Source organism: Rhea pennata, chromosome 1 (genome assembly GCF_028389875.1).
Source record: "Rhea pennata isolate bPtePen1 chromosome 1, bPtePen1.pri, whole genome shotgun sequence".
Classification (NCBI taxonomy): domain Eukaryota; kingdom Metazoa; phylum Chordata; class Aves; order Rheiformes; family Rheidae; genus Rhea; species Rhea pennata.
Genome location: NC_084663.1, coordinates 90,237,163 through 90,258,656, shown reverse-complemented (window position 1 = coordinate 90,258,656; position 21,494 = coordinate 90,237,163). Strand labels below are relative to the sequence as shown.

The 21,494-nt window shown below is 45.0% G+C and overlaps 1 protein-coding gene across 1 annotated transcript in view; it reads right to left on the bottom strand.

Moving 5' to 3' along the window:
• CASQ2 (calsequestrin 2) overlaps positions 1-21,494 on the bottom strand; it is a 40,771-nt gene that overhangs the window by 10,737 nt on the left and 8,540 nt on the right. Inside the window, exons 2-7 of the mRNA XM_062595219.1 lie at positions 14,474-14,558; positions 12,794-12,894; positions 10,254-10,365; positions 8,540-8,613; positions 6,560-6,690; positions 2,804-2,849 (exon numbers count right to left, since the gene is read on the bottom strand). Coding sequence (XP_062451203.1) covers positions 2,804-2,849; positions 6,560-6,690; positions 8,540-8,613; positions 10,254-10,365; positions 12,794-12,894; positions 14,474-14,558 — 549 coding nt within the window. The remainder of the gene's footprint in view (positions 1-2,803; positions 2,850-6,559; positions 6,691-8,539; positions 8,614-10,253; positions 10,366-12,793; positions 12,895-14,473; positions 14,559-21,494) is intronic.

Genomic DNA, 21,494 nt, shown 5'->3' with positions numbered 1-21,494 from the left:
GGGTTATCATCTGCCTGCTACGAATGTCATCACAGAATTATCCCACAGAACAGCTTCACATCCCACGTCCGCTGCTGGTCCCTGTTTCCATTTCAATTGGTTTTAACGTGAGAAAAAAATCCCATCTAAATGCTAATTTCTTTTCCCTTTTGAGCCCAGAGGTAACAAAGCCACCATCAAAAACAGAAAGGAAAAAAACCCTAAAGATTAAGTGGAAAACATTATCTTTAGAAACAACAGTGGATGTGGGGCCTTCACAGGTGTCTTTGGGAATACATTTTCACAGGGACATTATAGGCAAATTTACTCCAGGATTTAGATCACTTATAGCTGGCACAATCTATAGTTTTGCTTTTTCTCCATATTTGCCTGCAGCACTGTCAGACAGGAAAATACAAAACTGGGGCTAGATTCAGACCTCCAATGCAGCGGTTTAAATGCAGTGATGTCACCGGCGATATTCTCCATCTGCAGTGGGATTAGAATCAAACCTGCTGTCGGTTGTATGTAAGAATCTCCTGATCTTAATAGGACGATCCTTGTATTCTCAGAGTATTTGTTAAGCAAACACTCCATCATTCACAATTCATACTTTTCCTGAGGTTATTTTAGAATATATTTCGTATGAAATCAAAACCATTATGTGTATGAATTCTGGGTCCCACTGAAGCTCATGAAAAAAAATTTCAAGGACTTCAATGGATCTTGGAAGCCATCTTCTACATCGAAAATGTATTTCAAAATAAAATGAGAAAGCTATTGTGCCCAAGAAACTCTTAACTCCTGATTCAGTTGTATTAAAGATTCCCAAGGTTTGGGGGGCCTCTGAGGCCCACAGCATCTCAGGTTATGCAACGAGGCAACTGAATGCTATTAAAAATCTTGTACTGAGCTTTCTGGAGGAATAACTGCATCATCTTTAATGTCCTTAAAGCACCTGTTCAGTTTGTTTTTCAGCATTCTGCTGGCACTTGAAGAAGTTCTCTGACCTGCTGTTAACATTGTACTCATTTGCACTGAAGGAATTATTTGTAATACATGATTTTTCTTTAATTTTCACCTTTCCACTCTTTCCCTGCACTTGCAGACCAGGAGAACCTCTCATGATCTGTTCCAAATTGCTGATTAATTCTACAGAATCTCCAGCGTGTGGGTTGCTCACACTGTGAGAAGTGCAATCAATGCACCATTTGCTCCATAGTACATATAATTAATGGAATTGCCTGCCCTTGTTTGGATTTTGAATTGTACAATTGCTCCTGTACAGTTTCGATTAATCATCTGTTCAGTACAAGAACAATTACTCCCCCAGCACACAGGCTGCTGAAGTCACCCTACCACCAACTTGGATATTTCTGAGAAAATCCTTCCCAAAGATGCTGAACATAGTCACATAGTGGTTGCCAGACAGACTTAACAACAGATACATTTGGACCAGCTAGGGTAGTTACTTAATTGAGAATAGCTTCTCCTTTTCCATTGTTTGGAATAGCCAGTTCTTGGGAATCAGAGAATCACAGAATGGTTGAGGTTGGAAGGGACCTCTGGAGATCATCTAGTCCAACCTCCCTGCTCAAGCAGGGTCACCTAGAGAATGTTAGACAGGGTTGCATCCAGGTGGGCCTTGAATAGCTCCAGAGAAGGAGACTCCACAACCCCTCTGGGCAACCTGTGCCAGGGCTCTGTCACTCTCACAGTGAAGAATTTCCCCCTCACATTCAGGTAGAACTTCCTGTGCTTCAATTTCTGCCCATTGCCTCTTGTCCTGTCACATGCGACAACTGAAAAGAGTTTGTCCCCATCCCCTTGACACCCTCCCTTTAGGTACTTATACACATTGATAAGATCCCCCCTCAGTCTTCTCTTCCCCAGGCCCAGCTCTTGCAGCTGTTCCTCACAGGGCAGATGCTCCAGCCGTCTAATCATCTTTGTAGCCTTTCACGGGAGTCTCTCCAGTAGCTCCATGTCTCTCTTGTACTGGGGAGCCCAGAACTGGACGCAGTACCGATGTGTGGTACTGCATTGGTGAGATGAGGCCTCACCAGGGCTGAGTAGAGGGGCATGATCACCTCCCTTGACCTGCTGGCAACTCTTCCTAATGCACCCCAGGATACCATTGGCCTTCCTGTCCACAAGGGCACATTGCTGGCTCATGGTCAACTTGTCATCCACCAGCATTCCCAGGTCCTTCTCTGCAGAGCTGACTTCCAGCAGGTCAGCCCCCAACCTGTACTGGTGCATGGGGTTATTCCTCCCTAGTTGCAGGACCCTACACTAGCCCTTGTTGAACTTCCTGAGGTTCCTCTCTGCCCAGCTCTTCAGGTTGTCCAGATCTTTCTGAATGGCACACAGTCCTCAGGTGTATCAGCCACTCCTCCCAGTTTTGGAATTAGCACTGTTTATAGTGCTGGAAAATTACTTTTCTAACCTAATTCTTCCCTCTCCATTTCTGCCCACAGTTGGAAGTGAAATATGACTGCTGGGGTCACCTGGCATACTTTGCTAACTTTCAGTTCTCTCTGAGGAGCACCTAGGGTCCCGCTTAGCTGTCCGTTCTTGCTCAGCAAAGCATTTAAGCATATAGTTTGAATTCAGATGATGGACATCATAACCAAGGCTTTCCCTTCTTCCTAAAGCAGCCAGCGTGTCTATAATACTGCAGATGCTTTGTGAGGAAGAAAAGTTGGTGTTTCTGCCTAGTCAAGTGTTGGAGCTTTTATGAGGCAGTTTAGTAGCCAGAAAGGATTTGTGTCTTGTTATAAGTTTGCAAAAGACAAAAGGCTTCCCACCCTCATGTGCTTACCCAGGTCTCAAACATGTCTTCTGGGCGCAGCTTCCGCAAGGTGGCCCTAGAAAGAAGAAAGGACACATTTTGAGGATGTGGACAGGAATCCGCTGTGACAGGAAAAGGTCACTGTGGCACATTTGATTAGTGACTGGCGTCAGGTCCATAAGCCAGCACATTTTGAATACAAGCTTAGGGGCACACTAGATCAAAATAGTCTTTCATTTACAGTGATAAAACTCTGCCCTTGCCCCCACTAGAGCCATTGCAGCTGTTATTTGTGCCTCAGAAGATGAGATGGCCCTCTGTGCTAGAATATTTGGTGAATTATCCCCACAATTTGCAGTTTGTTCCACCATGTGGAGATGAGAGCATGAGATGGCCCATTCAGGCTGTGAGCAAGTAAAGTTTTGTATTGTAGTCCCTGGGCTATTCATGCTCTTGCTCGCCTGCTGGGCTTTGTTCTCTTTTCCTAGTTTTATCCCAGCATAATTCCACCTTAAAAAGCCTTCAAAATTCTGCTGAAACAAAGAAGGCAGAATAACCTCTGGCAGGAAAATTTAAATCATAAGGTTAGACAAAGCAAATTTTGGGGATCATTCACAAAAGGCAAAAGAAAAAAAAAGAAAGAAAGAAAGAAAAAAAAAAAGGAGTAGTAAATGTTTTCAACCACATCAGAAGCAGGAAGTCTGTCAGAGTCTGTCAGGCTGAGAGGTGTCTCAGGTGTTAAAGGAGCACCTAAGGAATAGAAGACCATAGCAGAAAAGAAAAAGTAACTCTTTGCATCTCTGCTTGCTGTAACACAAGGTGCCTGGGGAGGTTCCCCCACCAGAGCAGTTCTTCATAGCAGACAGGTCTAGAGAATTGTTGCAAAGAAAGACAAGTATCAGTAGATGAGGTTTCAGAACAAATTGGTAAAATGAACAGTAGTGAATTGCCAAGACCAGATGGCATTAACCCACGGGTTCCAACAGAAATCAAATATGAAACTGATGCTGTGATAAGGTGGTAATCTGTCGGCTCAGTATGCCTTGCTACCAGAAGGGCAGACACAAGGAATGCCGATCGCATTTTCAAAGGTTCCAAAAGGATGCGAGGAATCACAGACCAGGAAGGGTGACTTTCATGTGAGCAAACTGGTAGAAACTATCAGCAAGAATAGAATTAGTACAGATTTGAAGAAACATAAGAAGATAAAAGACTACGTGACCTTTTAGAGGAATGTCATGCTTCACAGATCCACCTAAGTTTTTGGAGCAAGTCAACCAGTGAATAAAGGTATTCTGGTCAACACAGTTTACTGCATTTAAAGAAGCATTTGACAAAGTCACTCACTAAAGGCTATTGAAGAAACTAAGTCGCAATGACATAAGAGGAGGGGCCCTCCTGTGGATTAATGACATTAGAAGATAGTAAATGAAAGATAGAAAAGAAAGGGCAGTTTTCACTGTGGAGAGTATTAACTAGTAAAAATTCATAGCATATGCTTCGGCATGATCATACGCACAACATATTCTTACATAGTCTGAAAAAGGTGGTGAATAGTAAGATGAAAAATTTGCTGATTGTACACAATTATTCAGATGGTCAGCAGCATCTTAAGAGTTGCAGAGGGATCTCCTCTGACTTGAGTATCTGCTTGATAGATAAACAAATAGAAAGTAATGCACATGGAAAAGACAACAACCTTGCTTATACATGTGCAACAGTGAGTTCTGAATTATTCTAATTTATATACCTGTAATTTATAGTTATCACCACTCAGGAAGGAGGTCCAGGTGTCACTATGGGTACTTTTAGGGAAACATCAGTTCAGAAGTTAAAAAGAATGCTAGAAATTGTTGCGAAATGACTAACGATTAGAACACAGCATATCCTTACGGCAATGGACTACTCCACTATGCACTCCATACTGCATACCTCTGTGGTTCTGATTATCCCATGTCAGAACCAATAATGAGACAGGGTGGAGGGCGAGGCGGTAAAGCCTGCCTGAGCAGTATAGTGGGGAGCCCTTTCAAAGGAGCTTCTTAAGGTGTGCAAAAGCAATTGGGTACTTCTGAATATGGGGAGCTTCCTTCAGTGATGTGATGGGGTAGGTCTGCTGTGTGAGGGAAAGGAGGCAAGTGGCCCTTATAGATCATCTTGCATTGGAGAAATTCCTTCCAAATTGTCTAAAGGGAAATAGCAGGCAGCAACTGCTGAAGTTACTTCTTTTTCTCTTTTTCTACATGCCTGATCATCTCTGTATCTGACTAATTGCACTTCCAAACTTTGGCTTAAGGTGTTTTACCAGCAGCAAGCTAAGAAGCAGCAATATTAATTGCTGGGAACATATTGCTGTGACCCAAAGTTTTATCCTCCTCTCATGACAGCACCTTGGCAGGTTTGGGATTTCACGCATCTGATTTCATGAGACTCCTTTTAATTTCCTTCTGCCTTGGCTGTTACAAAATAAAAGACACATTTCTCCAATCTTATCAAGTGCAAGATAGCATCTTGAAATATATGAGACACAGGGGGTTTCTACTGCAACTTTGTGCTGAAGGAGAGCTTGCCTTATTAGGCTAGCATTTATCTGACTGTGTGTAATCAGCCTTCTGATGCTGCTGTTTGACAGAAAGAATTCATGGAAAAAATGGGAAAAGCTGTGATCAGGAAGTGTAGGAGGTCACTAAAGTGACCTGAGTATATGGGAGATAGAAGACCCCTTCATATTTTAGAAAAAGTAGAGATCTGTTTCCAAGTCTGTCTTCTGAATCTGTATGTGACCAATCTCCTGTCTCTATGCCTAGCAATATGTTTAACCCTGTGTGTATGAGCAGAAATCTCCAGCTCAGTCCTATTTCTGATCCCCTAGTAGTATCCATATCCTTATTTTTGTTGAACTCTTTTCTCCCTTGAATGTCTTTCAAGAGACACAGTTACAGAAGCAGTAGATACCTGGTGTGATTATCCTGCATTGTATTTTTGAGAATGTAAAAATTTTTAAGGATATAAAATATAGGCATTTGTGCCTATATATTTAAGCCTGTGCATTGACACAGGATCAGGCTTTCCAATCACTTCCAGATTCCTGGGCTCCTCCAGTAGCCAAGTCCCTAAACAATTATGTCACACATCTGATTGCAAAAAGCATGGAACATCCACAGCTCCCACTGACTTGATCAAAAACTGTAGGTCCTCAGCGCTTTTCCAAATGAGGCCGAACACAGCTGTAACTGAAGGGGCTTACTTTGTGCACACACTCTGAGCAGAAATGTAGTGCTGTTGCTCTTAGTCCATTATGGTTCCTCTGACCTTAGTCTGAGCTCAGAGACTGTGCATAGACCTGTCTGACATTAGGAGAGGAGTAGAGCCATTAGTAAAGCTGTTTTGGAGAAGGACAGGGGTAGACAGAATTTGGTGTTCACTCCGTAGTCCAGGAGAAAATAATTTTCTGTACAATCCTAAATAAAAAGTATGGATAAGCAGGACAGGCTTACCACTCTTCACTGCCTGAAAGCTTCTCTTCTAGTTAAGAGAGATCTACCCCAGGAGGAAGCTGTGCTGTCACAGCTCCATGTGCTGATTGGCTCTGATTGTGGTACAGCTGCTTGAGTCTCAGGGATTAGGAAAAGACTCACCAAAATCTCAAACCTGGATCAGCAAACAGCCAAGAAGTGGTAGTCATCTTCACTTTTACTGAGACAGGCTGCCCTAGAGGGGCAAGCCTATGATGACAGACACCTTTACCTACTTCCCATGGCCAGGAACATCCTGCACTCTACGTACCTTTTGTGCTCCTTCACAAATTCAACCAATTCCTCCTCTGTGTAAGGCTTATCGGGGATGTGAACAGGTTCATCCATAAATGGTTCATAGAAATCCACTTCATTCATCTTCAGACCTAGTTTCTTGGCAACCTGTTGCAGTGGCAGAAGGTCACACGTAAATAAGTCTGACATACTTCTTTGCCTATCTAGGGTCTCTCCTGGTAGCAGAACAGAGGTTCATAGAATCATAGAATCAGTAAGGTTGGAAGAGACCTCTGGAGATCATCTAGTCCAACCTCCCTGCTCAAGCAGGGTCACCTAGAGAATGTTAGACAGGGTTGCATCCAGGCGGGCCTTGAATAGCTCCAGAGAAGGAGACTCCATAACCCCTCTGGGCAACCTGTGCCAGGGCTCTGTCACTCTCACAGTGAAGAATTTCCCCCTCACATTCAGGTAGAACTTCCTGTGCTTCAATTTCTGCCCATTGCCTCTTGTCCTGTCACATGCGACAACTGAAAAGAGTTTGCCCCTGTCCCCTTGACACCCTCCCTTCAGGTACTTATACATATTGATAAGATCCCCCCTCAGTCTTCTCTTCCCAAGGTTAAACAGACCCAGCTCTTGCAGCTGTTCCTCACAGGGCAGATGCTCCAGCCGTCTAATCATCTTTGTAGCCTTTCACGGGAGTCTCTCCAGTAGCTCCATGTCTCTCTTGTGCTGGGGAGCCCAGAACTGGATGCAGTACTTGAGATGGGGCCTCACCAGGGCTGAGTGGAGGGGCAGGATCACCTCCCTCAACTTGCTGGCAACACTCTTCCTAATGCACCCCAGGATAGTATTGGCTTTCCTGGCCACATGGGCACATTGCTGGCTCATGGTCAATCTGTCATCCACCAGATGACAAGTTCTCTGCAGAGCTGCTTTCCAGCAGGTCAGCCCCCAGCTTGTATTGGTGCCTAGGGTTATTGCTCCCTAGGTGCAGGACTCTGCACTTGCCCTTGTTGAACCTCATGAGGTTCCTCTCTGCCCAACTCTCCAGGCTGTCCAGGTCTCTCTGAATGGCAGCACAGCCCTCAGGTTGAGGAACTCTCTCTCTCAGAGAACGCATTATTAGAGGTGGCCATGAAGAACATGAATGAATCTGTCCTTGGTAAAGAAATGCTGATGTTTTCTACACTACTTGTCTCAAACACTGAGTCAGACCAAGGCCAGCATCAGGCACACATGACTCTGATGGTGCTGGTTTCCAAACCCAAACCACAGTCTGCCCCCAAGCTGCAAAAATGACCTTTTATCTTGCAACAAGACCAAATCCAAATGTGAACACGCATACTACTAGTTACAGAAGTGCTCGAAATGATAAACTGGAGCTGAGACCATCTTGATCTTCTGGAAAACATCATGTAAATAGTGGAGTCAGAAGTTATGGATAGAGTGAGATTTTGTGATAAACAATTTCCTTTTGCACCTTACAAATCTTTTGATCCTTGTGTCTCTATAACCTCTATTCAAGCATCCCCCATTTATTTCTCACAGACTAGTTCTTTGCATGTCTTCATGTTGTACATGCAGAACCTGAGGCAGGCATATGCCTGTCTCTTCCATTTGAGATTTGAGGGTCTCAAATAGCAAAGAAGGAAATGAAGCTCAATGGGGAAAAAGGAATCTGATTCTCATTTTTGTATGCCAGCCCTGCTCCATCTTCATGGTGATATGCCCATGAGGGCTGTGCAAGTGATGCAGCAACTCATGGGCTAGGAAGGCCCAAGTACTAGCTACAGATATGCAGTAAAGTGTGGCTGGGCACTGACAGCTGGCTGGATCCCTCAAATCTTTCATTCTTTTCACCAACCCAACCAAATCTCCACATCTGTAGAGTTTAGGAGAAGGCTTGTTCTTAACTTCTTACTTCAGAGCCCAAACCTTTCTAACTGAAAGACCCCCAAGCTGTTCAGAAAGGAGGCTGTGAGCTCTCACAGTGGAGTCCTTGCATGCTTACCCCTTTGTCAAAGGTGGCAAAAAATTTGATGTATGGCTGAAAGTGTTCAGCTGCCTCCTCAAATGCTTTGTAATCTGGAAGGAGAAAAGGAGAATGAAGAAAAGATTTCAGATACAGCTGATCATGCTCTGATCAGCACAGAAAGCACTAGAGAAGAGCAAATATATATTATTACAAAATATGGCAGATGACAGCATTATGTTTCTTCTAACCTTCTAGGGTCTACAAAGAGAAACCGTTTCAAATGGAGCAAATAGGATAGACTTTGTGCTGCCACACAGGGCTTAGGAAAACTACAGATCCCAGCCTGCCCCCACATAACTGGGGGCTCAAATCTGCAGCCTGGAGGTGCAGGTCCAGGTATTACACCACCAGCCTGCTAGTGAGGGTCCTTGCAGTTGCCCCTTAACACAAAGCAGTAGTTCAGACTGCTAGTTCAGACTGAGTGACTTTAGCATTAATGATTGCTGGGATTCCCTAAACATTCACCAAGCACCATGAGGTGTGCTCCTCCAGCTGGCAGAGGGAAAGGAAGGAGATACATTTTTACCCTTACTGACCTGAGGCCCTCAGCTGGGGTTGGGAAGGATACTCTCTATCTGGCAGCAGCTCTTTATTACTGGTATTTTCTACCTTTCTTCAAAACACCTGCTCCTGAGGAGGACTGGGGGGGAGGGGGGAGGGGGGAGGGGGGAGGGGGGAGGGGGGAGGGGGGAGGGGGGAGGGGGGAGGGGGGAGGTTAGGTGAGCCCCAGGTGCAGCTGGTTTGGAGCCAGCAGGGAGACCAAAGAGAGAGGAGAAGGGGTTGCTGTGTAGTGTAGTAGATCCTTTGAGGTGTTGCTTGTTCATGTAGGAGTATCTTTTTGACAAAGGAGCTTGTCTTCACATGGCTGTTAAGCCCTGTGGTGTGAAGTGTGGGGTATGTAGTGCCAGCATCTCCTGGTAAGCAGGGGCATGCATGGGGCTGGCTGAGGAGATTGCTGGGGGTTACCAGGAAAAGTTTTAGGGAAGGTTTCTCTAGGCCTATGAGAGTTGAGGATGTTTTTCCTGGGATGGCAGCAAGAGTTCCTGAGCCATATGTCCCTCAGGGTATGGGGCCAGCCTCCTCTCAGTGCTTGTTGCTTACCTTAGCTGTTCCTGGGCTCAGCAAGCAGACACAGATCAGAGCCTCTGCCAGGTTACCCTGGTGTCTTGCTTACTGCTGTTTTGTGTTTTCTGAGATGGTGTTGAATGTATGTTCCTCTCTTTCCCTTAATCTCCTTCTCTTCTTGTGTGTGTGTGCACACGCATGTGCTTTTTTTAAAAAGAAACAAAAAACAAACAAAAACAAAAGCTTTTGGGGCTCGCTGCCTGTGAGAGAGGGAGCATTGCTCCCTCTTGATGCTCTCTCAGCGTTACTGTAACCTCTTGTGGTTTGAGGTGAGGTAGAGTTACTCCTCTCAGTAGGAGTGCCTGGATTATCACCCCCTTCTCTTGCCAGTAGACACCTTGCAGAAGAGTTACTGCTGTTGACAGAAGAATGAGTTCATGCATAGCAGCAGCAGAAACCTCCCTGCAATTCCTCCTCACCTTCCACCTGCTGAATGCAACTTTGATGCTGCCATGGCCCACTGTATACCCGGCTCCCTTAACGTTCATGACCAAGAATCAATCTCTGCCTCCCCCAGCTCCCCTTCAAGGCTTCAAGCCCCATAAAAGGAAAATATTCATCTCACGTTCAGAGTCTTCTCCTTTGAAGTAGCCAATGAGTTTGATTTCCTCATCGATTTGATCAAAGGCCTGAAGTTCCAGCTTGCTGTTTATGATCTCCACAGGGTCTTCTAGCAGCTGCCATGAAGAATACATTGCATCATACAATGATTTGCAGCCCTAATCTATGACTGGCAGGCTATGTCGCTAGTGAGGAGCCACTGTGTGGGGAGAAAGAGGTCACCCAATTTCGCGGCTGTTGGAAATCCTACTTAATGCTTTCTGCCTTAAGATGAGGAACCTAGAGAAATAGGTCACCTTCAGAGGGAGCTGTCAGGGGGCACATTGCATAAGCTGAAGCATTAATAGGGAAGTGGAGAGAGGTTTAGGTAGTCCAGATGGATGCTGAGTAACCTGCTGTAGTGAGAGATAAGGAGGAGCAGTAACAGTTGGCTTTGGAGATGCTGAGAAAAAAAGGGGGGATAATTGAAAGGGGCTGGTATGGAGACTGTGTGAGCCTCTGTGGGTGGTGGATATATTTGTTCTCAAGTGTAATTTGCTGGAATAGGTCATTACAAAGAGGTTACTTCTGGAGAACAGCATTAAAAATGTCATGCTAGAGGATGGGCAAATGATGTTGTGGAGCAGTGGGAAGTATAGATGTATGTCTTCTGGGCTGATCATCCTATGTAAAATGGGTTAAAAACCTACACTTTGGACAGAGATATGTCATGGTTTTGATGAGGCATTTGGTTGCAGACCTATCTGCAGCTATAGTCTGTCTTTAGTACTCCCCCTCGCCGTTAACTACCTGCCTGTGAAAATATTTGGTCTAGTTTTGCCCAGTGCTACTGGCATAAATCTGGTGTGGTTGTACTAGGAAAAAATAATGCAGGCAGGCCACTGTAAAACCTGTAGAGGATGGGATCAGGCTGCCCAGGCACCACAGATGTTTGTTTTTATTTCTTTGCTTCGCTGGGTATTTTCCCTCTTGAGTGGAAAACATACAAACAGAAACCCTCACTTTCTTCCTTTTATTACTAAACGTATTTTATAGGCGGCACACCACAAAGTGCAGCAAATTGAGCATCACAAAATGATCTGAAAGTGATACTCAGGTATTTGGCTGTGCCTCTGCTGCTTTCTGCTGGGCTGAGCATGGCAAATGCCAAATCAGCACGTGTGCTCGTTCCAGTAGTGCCCTCTGGTGCTCAAGCCCTGGGAGTCGGGGATCCTGTGAAAGCCCTGGATCATGGCAAAACCTTGCTGGACTGATGTGGGTCTAAAAGGTGTGGGAACCCTTGGAGACAGGATGCACATGCTCTGGGCCTTGCTCTCAAAGGCTAATGAAATGAAATGAAATGGTAATGAAATCACATCCTGAACAGTGGCCCTTGCCATGGACGCTTTCCCTTCAATAATGCAGGTGACCGTCTAGGCTGAAGTCCTGCCAAACTGAGAAGCAAACTCTGTCTCTCTGTTGCTCCCCTTCCCAAAGGGAGACATCTCTTAACTGCATTATGGCAATAGATGTTCATAAAGGGAGCCTGATTTGAAAGTAAAGTCAAACGTGCAGGCCATGAAATTCCCTCAGCATTGAGGGAGAGAGTGTGCCTGTGGCTACTGCAAGCTGCCTTCGATTTTTATATTTTGCTGTTTCTGTTGGAGAGTTAAAGTTGTTGTAGTGTTCCTGTGTGCCTCAGTTTCTCCAGCTACAGAGCATAAATAATAATTATTGCTAAAGTTTGAGGGGCCATTTTGAGCTCTTCAGGCTGAAAAGCCTTGTACAGAACAGGCTAAAACTTTCACTACAAAATGAAGATGTCGTTTCTAGCCTGTTAGCCTTCCTAGGAATAGAATATAAAAGGAGAGAAATGCAAAAAGTTGAGAGAGGCAATATTCCTTTTGCATTTAGGCACAAGGATGAGTATGTAGTTTTACCTATGGACAAAATGACCTGAGAGGGCCAAGTCTAGGGCCATGTTCCCTTCGAAGTTAGGGTACTGCAGTTCCATAAGTTCTTGGAATTGGCAGTAGTACGCTACATTGTTTGTATGATTCTGTCTTGAAATGGGCAAATAGTTCACATATAGGCCCTATCGTATAGGCCCTACCCTCATGAGTTGAGCTCATATTAGTTTATTTTTTGGTGGGAGGGGGAACATGATACTTTTTGGATGCTTTTGGAAAAATTATATACATTTTTAAATAGGGTGAATGATTTTGCAAAAATGGTAATGTGTTTGCATACCAGCTTGCTAACTGAGGTGGATGACTAGCCACTAATTATGTGGGAATGTTTCTTACTCTCCAATAAAGCAATCAGACACCTAATAAGTAGGAAAGAGCAAAATATCCCTAAGGTATAAGTGGTTGGTGGCTTGTAAAGGTGTTGGCCTTCTTGAGAACTTGTAGTCAGACAAGTATTGAAGTAGGCAGTGTCATTTGTGTGCAGCAAGCAGATACGGAGTTGTAAATAAAGATAAGCTATGTTTTCTACTCAGGTGAATATTTGCAAGGTCTTCTCTGGGAAGTTTTATCTAGCTCTGGGCTTATCTGTACTTACATCCAAGAGGAATTCCACCAAGACATCTGTGGCCAGTTCCCCATCAAATTCAATCAATCTTTCCTCTTTAAAGACATAGAGGCTTCCTTCTTCAACTAAGCCTGAAAGAAGGAGACAGGAAACACAATATGGTCAATATATCACCAAAAGCATTGCTCTCTTTACCACTGAGCTTGAATTTCCATGTTATTCTAGGAACGTGTCTTGGGAAAATGCAATTGCCATTTCGCTTAGCCTGTCCGATTAGAAACAATCTAAACAATCTCCTGACCAGTGTTTCAGGGTGTGATGCGCAGACTTCAACTAGAACTTGTGTTAGATTCTTCTCAAACACTGGGAATTTCTCAGCTGAGTTACAGTTTGGGCTCAGCTGGAAGGATGCTGTATTAGGAACTTCTTAAGTTTGACTATCCATATTGCAGTAAATAATACTGGGATCTAACTGACATCATAAATTTGAACAGCCTGTCATTTTAGGAAAAATGGAATTGATGTAGGTCTGGATTTCAGGGTTGCTCTCTTTGCCTAGAGAAGACTGAACCACATGGATTTATGGGACCAGAAAGCCCAAGTGAACTTTAAACTCTCTGAGGCCTAGCTAGCTTTAGAAAAAGGATTAGAAACCTATGGTTGAGATGCCAAAGACAGCAGACTGGCACATCTGAATGACACATCACTGGCCTGAGGACTGAATGCCATGTCTTGATAGAGGATCCAGTATCAGCAGTATTGAGCTTTTGCAACGCATGATGGCAAGGTACCACTTGTAATATGGGTGGCAGTTTGTTGCCTCTTGGAGAGACAGAAAATTCACTCTGCTGAGTGTCCACCAACACACTTGACCTCTAACTTGGAAAAGCAAATTAGTCTGATATACAATGTTTGAAGTTACTGACCCTAAGCCTACTGGTATATTTATTTACCATTATTATAATTTGCTGTAGTATTTTTATGATCTTCGTGCACTCAGTTGTGAAGAAATTGCCAACCACTAGAATACAACTATTTTGAGGGGTGTCATAAGCCTTTCACCTTTATAGGAAGTTACCTTGTCTATTGTGGGGAGCAAACCACAAAACTGCATTTCTCTCTCCTGCCTCCAGCTGAGCTGTGGGGCAAAGGCAGCCCCTCCTGGCGAGAGTCCATGGACTCGAGAGGGAGAGTCAGGAAGCACAGTAGTGGGAAGAAAGGCTTAGTTGGAAAGGGTTGGCACCTGGCTACCATTGCCAGATGGTGGTTTTAGTGACTGGTGAATACCCTGTTAGGAGGCAAGGTGACATTTAGTGGGCTTCTATGATAGCTCTGTAGATTTCAGTTTTGCATCACTGTGTCAGACCTGTCCCTGTGCATGAAGAGTGTATTTACTCTAAGACATCTCTCTTATAGTTTCAGCTTAGCAAGCTGTGAGCCTCCACCATGTCATCACTACAGCATGAATTGGTTCTTTTTTGTTAGCTTTTCTTAACGCTCTCAAACAAGAAGCCTTTTGCTGGAAATGTCCCAGCTCACCCCTTTCTCCTACTTGATCCTCCCCAAGTTGGAGTGGGCAGATGATCAGGGTGTAATCACAACCCTCTGCCCTGGGGATAAGGATCTGACTGTCCTCTGTGGGGCTGGCAGTTTCATATCATTCCAGTATTCTTTCCATGCTATCCTAGAGATATTAAATGTAGTACTCACCTAGCTTTTTGGCAAGCTTGGCATCCTTCTTGGAGTCCACCATACCAAAGCCAATGCTCCGAGGTTCCAGGACCTGAGCTGCCAGCTGTGGGGAAACCCAGAGAGCTGAGAGTTAGTGGTATAGACACTACAGGATTTTTAAAGGATGTTATGCCATGCCAGGACGGCACAACAGAAACAAGTGACCCATATTCTACTTGTAGGTAGCACTGATGTGTGGGTCACATCACATGTTGCCTCCTTGCAGAGGTATACTGCCTGCAGGTCACAAGGACTGGATTTCTTTCTACTGTGTTGCAGCATGAGGTCACCTTGGGGTACCTTGGTTATACCAAGGAGTGGGCATGGCTGGGAGGAAGGTCTGCATTCACCAGCACAAGACAAAGAGCTCTCTCCTCCCTCATGCTCTAGTGGCTCTGGCTCCATTTGGAGGGGAATGGGACACCTGGTCATTGTGGATGTTTTAACTCTGTAAGTGTTCAATGCCAGACAACAGTGGCTGGAAAATAGAGGTGGTGGTTCTGCAGCTTCAGCTGCAATCAGCTGATGCTTTGTTTCTGGCACAAAAAACACACCCTCAGCAAAGTTAAAGGGAGGGCTGAAGAGGGACTCCTGGCCTTGCAAAAGTAGGGTTGTGTCTGTGCTGCCGGACACCCTTCTCCATACCTGCATCTCCTTTAGGCCCTATATTTTTCTTGTCTTTTCTTTCTTGCTTTTCTTATGTTTCTAAAAAGAAAGCCAAAGCCAGCAGCATTCAAATGCCCTGATTTGTGTTGACTTGAGACCCTGGGAGAGGAGGGGAAGTGGAAGTTGTTGTCTCTAGAGCCAAAGAGGGAGTGATGTCTCTTCAGTGAGTGGTGGAGAGGAGTTGGAGAGTAGCAGCACAATAATAACACAAATGAGTTAATATCTGAAGCAGTCCCTTTTCTTATAAAATGCTTTAAATAATGTTTTCTGCCCAGGCTTCAGTCACCTGCCAGTTCCTGGTCTCCTCTTTTGCCAGGTTTCCAAAGGAAATGAGGCTGATCCAGTCACACTCCTGGCTGTCTCCTTAACTTCTGAAACTGCTGCCCAATTTCCACCGTTTCTGATGAAGGGGCCTCTTGAAGCTATCACGTTCCTGCTTGTTTTGTGAAAATAGATATCCGAGGAAAGGAGAGACACTCTGTAAGTGCCTTGCTGTGGGAACGGCACCTTCTAGACCCTAGAAATTCCACACAGCCCCCTCAGAAATGCTGCGGCCCCAGAAAACTGGCTCTGTCACTCACCAGATGACTCGCTTAGCTCTGCCACAAAAATGCTTGAGACCCTCAAGGACTGAAATGATGTATGGACACCACAGCAGCTGTGAGATCCCCCTCCTTTTCCATCCCTCTCCACTCCAGGAATGCCTCTGATGCTGAAGGCTTCCTAGCTGTCCTCCCTGGAGCCCCTGCTGTGGGGTATGCCTGGGGGGATAGAGAGGGAGTGGAAACTAGCATGCGGGGGGTAGGACAAGGCAGCGGAGAGATCTGTGAGAAGGAGCAGAGGGGCTTGCAGGCCTCTGGGACAGCAGTGTCCCTAGTAGGACATAGCTACCTTTTCTTGTGCCCTTGCTGGCTCTTGGAGACTCAAGGGAGGCAGAAGAAAAGCTGCAGCCAGCTTGTGGCCTGATTTATGAAGAGTGTCTTCCTCCAGGCCCATTTCTGCACTTTCTTTCCCATTTTCTTTCCCTCCCTGGCAAAAGCTGGTTTGAATGTGGCCTAAGAACTTGGTGCCGCTGTGCCTGGGTACTTGTGGCCCCTAAGCTCCACTGCTATAAATAGCCTCTGCCTGCACCCAGCAGCTGCACAAGTGAATGGTGATTGAATGTAGCAAGGCCATTAGCCCTAGGGCAGTGCCTCCTCCGCTGTTGTACTCTAGGGGCATTGCAGGGCCAACCAGCCCCCCACATTGGCAACGCTCAGCCCTCTGCTAAAAGTTATCTCAGTTTTGGAAACATGATTGTCTTCTTCCGCCAAATACATGTTCCCAGACCTGTACCTAAGCCTTCCTAAAAGACATGTTCTTAATCAATCATCATACTGTTACAATCTCTTTTTCTGGATAATGTCATCTACAGTAATGTGTATCCAGACCTGCTCCAGCTTCCTGCATACCTTCATCAAGGAATAGCAAAACACAGAACTACTGTGAACTTAATTCTCCTGCAGCTACTCGGCCTGTTGTTTTTAGGAGAAACTACCACTGTGTGAAGCAAAAAGGTGCTACATGTTATGAAAGAAACATGCACTGTACTTCTCTATGGTGGTTCTACCTTCTGTTCTTTTCTTTTTCTTTGAAATAAAGGTGAGGCTGAACACTTAGGGCTCTTACTTGTTTACAGTGAATACTGCCAGAATGGAGTATTAGTCTTTATTTCCACATCTGTTTACATCAGAGCTAGTCTAGTGTCTCATCTTCTGGCTCAGGGCAATGCGATACATGTTAGAGCACCTGAGGGTAGCTGATACCTGATAATGCAATGAAAGATGCAGACCTCTCGTGAACTTTCTAGACATCTGCAAAGCAGATGGTAGTGGAAGAAGTTGTTTCCTGTCCCACATTATGAGGATCTGTTTGTGCCTTTACTAGGCCAAGGGATGGAGACTGTGGGATTATCAGCTCTTGGGGACATTATCAGAAAATCCCTGCATCAAGGCAGTTGTGTGGACCGGCAGCAGATTCCTCAGAGTCAACACTCGAGCCTCTGGCTGAACTGTGTCTGGAGGTAAAATACAGAATGCCTAAGGGAAGAAGGCTATTTGGTCTGTCTGTCAGGTAAATATACTTGGTCTAGCTATAAATTTACTGGCTATTTACTTGTAGCTATGTAGCCAGGTACTAGACAAAACCAAGGCAGTATAAGCCTGATCTTTCCTGATTCCTGCAAACATGAGATGGGCTAGAGTTTCTTGGGGGTGTTTCAAGGATCTCAGCAATGTGCCTTCATCATTTGAGGCTGGAGCACCTGCTACAGACATGTGGTTGGGTGTAAGCCAGGGGTGAAGGATATTTGCAAGAGAGGAGACTTTTATAGGGAATCAATGTATTGATCTCTGCTGATCATGGTGGGCCATACTTAAAATAATTTTGTTCACTAGGAGTGACTAGTTATTTTCAATCTTGTAGTGGTTAGAGGTATTTATTATTTTAAAAGTACTTCCATCATAATATTGGTTTCCTGTTGTTGATCTGACAGACCAAGTTGAATACTCCCTGTCTTCCTTGATATTTTCATATCAATGTCAATGAAAGGTAGCTCTTCAGCAGGATGTGTGTGTAGCTGTGAGTACGAGCAATTTGGGGAAAAATAAATGTATATAGAAAATGTGGGTGATGGATGAAAGGCTTAGTGTTATACTGGACTCAGAGTATGCTTTTCATTAGGGCTTGTGAGGCAAAAAATGTCATAGTAAGGCTGGAAGTGTGCTTCTCTGTGTGGCAGGATTTGTGACTTTGGAGAGCCTTGCAGAGTGGCAGCTGGATCTGGTAACACTAAAGTGTGTGGATATGTTTTGGCCAAACTTTGGAGGATGTGTATGTGCCAGTGGGTAGGAGTGTTTGGAGATCTTCCTCTGAAGAGGTTTGTCTTGAGAGAAAAATATCTGACAGTGTATTTATAGGTGAATATGTGTGTGTGTATGTACATGAGTCTGTGAGGCCGAGCTGTAAGTTATGCAGGAAGTCTGCTGCCTGTGCTGGAACTTTCACGCTAATAAAGTAATGTGAGGCATGCAATACAGCGTGTGCCCATCCACAGTGCCCTGAGGGTCCTGCAGAAGAGGAAAACTTTCTGCAATATGAGACGCTCGGGAGCTCTTTCTACTATATCAGTGCCTGAGGGTAGGGGATCTTTGCAGGGTTTTGGTACCTAGGGTGGCTTTTTCAAGTGCCAGCTACACAGAGGCTGTCTGTTGCCTGCTGCCCTTGCTTTCCAGTTGGGCAGGGGAGTCTGGCCGGTGTCTAGGTATGAAGTTGTTCCCATACATATATTTAAACCTCATCAAGCAGCAAAGTGTAGAGTATACCAGAGGCACAGCAGCTTGGATGGTTGCCCCCTGCTCATTACAGTATCAAGAATTTGTATATCCTCTTACAGTATTTTCTGATTCCATAATGCTAGTGGGATTTGAATGTAGATAATGTTTCTAATCTTGACAATCCTTTTGGCTCAGGACATTGGGACAGAGGAGGCTGTAATATAAGAACACAGCCCCTCTCCCTCCTCCCTTTAAATTCATATCGCTTGAAGTCTTGGCGAGCAAGAGCCCTTGTCATTGTGTCAGCCTCAACAGCAAGTAATTTAGCCTCAACAGCTGCATAGAGAGATGGAGGGGAGAAACTACCCTGGAAGAACTGGACCTAACTGGTGGTGCTGTGTTGTCCCTTAGGCATAAAAGGAGTTTTGGGCACACAGAACTGGCTTACAGTATGAACAAAGGCAGCAGTCTCCTGTGAGCTCACATCCCATAACATGTTGCAGCCTTTCTCTCACATATATGAAGTCTTTGTAATACACCTTTTTAGCCTGACAATCACAAGATATATCCTAAGCAGGCTTGAAAATAGGAGATCTCTTCCTGGGAGCACTCCTGTTTTCTCCCACTTCCCTTTAGGTAATATTCCTACTTGAACCTGGGCAACACAAGGGAGTGCCTGGCCCTCTGGGAACTGAGAGTTGTCAGCCAAAACTGAAGCTTCAGTACTGCCAAGTGCGCAAGCACCACCTCATCTCAGATGGTGTCAACTAGAAATCTGAATAATGAGGGTGGAAGGAAAACAACTACCTGCCAGAACATCTCAGCTTCATACCTACCATATTTATCTGAACTTGGTGTTGGGAAGCGTTGAGGCGATTTGGTAAGGGTTGTTCTGAACTCTTAGGTTATATAGCAGCAAAAGTGCCACCCGATTAAAGGAGAAGGGATGAAAGAGCTCTTCTGCTTATTAAAAAAGGTGATGGACCACCTGACCATGATTCTATTCCAGCTTCAGACAACAGTGATTGTACTGAACGTTTTATTTTGTGTCAGTTTTACTGTCAAATGGCACAAAATTCTGTAGAGAGGACTACAGCTTTGTGTGGAGTGACATTATGGCTTTCCGCCCTGGATTTTCTTCTTGCTTCACCAGCATCTGCCTGGAGCTCCCACAAACAATAAGGCTGATCTCATTGCCTACTAGTCTGAAAAGCTAGGAAAGACACATTTGAGTCTCTAAACTTCTCTTAAGCCCACCAAACTTTGTTTCCCTTTCTTTCCCACTGACAGCAGTAAAGGAATAAAATTCTAGTAATGCAAAGAGGACAACAGGAGTTGATGAGGGAACGTCAGTAAAGTGATGCCTTTTTCTTTCTGCTTCTCAACTATTTCTGTTCCACTGTCTTTTTTTTTTTTCAAAGCTGCAGTCTATGTTGATGTCAGAATCTGGCTGATATGCTAATAATTGCACATTATATCCCAAAACACTAGAGATTTTATTTTCAGAAATGGCAGGAGTAGATGGCAGTAGGCTACAATATGTCAGCAAAGGCTTTGAATCTTTATTCAGGGTACCTGCCATCACGCTATGGCTGGCTGCCCTGTTGCTTGAGAGATGGGCAGTCTTTTGGAAAGTAGAAGAGAATCTCACTCCTTTCCAATGCTGTGCTGTATGCTGTAGCATCCTCTTACATCTCCCACCATCAAGATTTCATGTTTTCATGTGATTCAGATTTCTGAATTATCGGTCCTGAAGCATCACAGTAGTCAAAGAAGTGGCAGAAGCCTGCTGAACAGCTGCCACTAGGGAAGCCACATTACTGGCAGTAGGACCTAGAGAGAGCTAGTTCAGCTCACTTTCTTGCCCTTTTCCACCACCTGAGCTCACTGGCAGAGGCTGTTTATTGCTGAACTTACTCCCTGAACCTCTCAGGGGGTCATTGCTCCTCAAACTAAAGGCAGGCCTCCAAATATGGAACACCCAAAGGTCACTTCTGCGGAGGCCCTGCACAGGAGGTGGCTTTTACAGGTAATGCTCCAAGAACACTGCCTGAGGGCATTTATTGGCACACAGTAGCTGAGCCCAATAAGACATATGATGTGCTCTTTGGCTGCCTTCCCCAAAGGTTTCACATAGTCAGGGCTGTATTTTTATCCGCACCAGGCATCCCTAATTTTAGCGAACTGTTAGCCAAAGTGCAGCCACCCTAGCCATGAGATGACAGGGGTAAATGCTGCACTACCAAGAGCTCATGGGGCACAGGACACCTGCTGTTGCTCTCTGCCAGTGCTTGCTGGCACTGCCTCACAGCCGTTTTGCCGACTCAGCTGGGCAACTTGGACACACAGGGCAGTGTGGCGTGCATGTATGTCGGTGAGCATCCCTCTCTATTAGTCAAGCTCTTGTTTTACTGGAGCTCTCTGCCCTGAGAGTAGAGGAAGAAAGGTTTCTCCAATGCCTGCAGGTCCTTCTTAGTACTGCCCAGGGCTGCTTTGTCCTAATGGGCCAGGCTGGGAACTCTCGTCACTAGATATGTATTTCCTTCGATCAGATTAGCTACATGCACCATAAGGTCTGACAGAGGGGTCAAGCAGACTGTGAGTGCAGTAATACCTTAACCTCAGCAGCACTAACCAGCTCCTTTCAGTAAGTGCTGGGGGAGGCAATGAGAAGTATGCTTAATATTCAACCCATTTTCCTTTCCTCACAAGCCTCAAGCTGTTCCTCCCTGTTATTCCTGCCCTTCCAGCTCCCAGGAGTTTCTCCCCTGGAAAAGCCAGGCTGGCTTTCTTCAGTCTTCTTGAGTCTCTGATGAAGTCAGTCAAAGCTAATGCATCTGAAACCCTGGAGAATCTGGGTCACTGTGAATGGGAGATGGGACCATGTACTCAGAATGAGTGCTGTCCTGAATTTGCAGGAAGAATTAATGTGGGGGACCCAGAGGAACAGAAGTGTCCTTGAGACAAGAAAGATGTTTTAAGATAGGAGTGGGTATTAAGAAACTGAGGAAACAAGAATT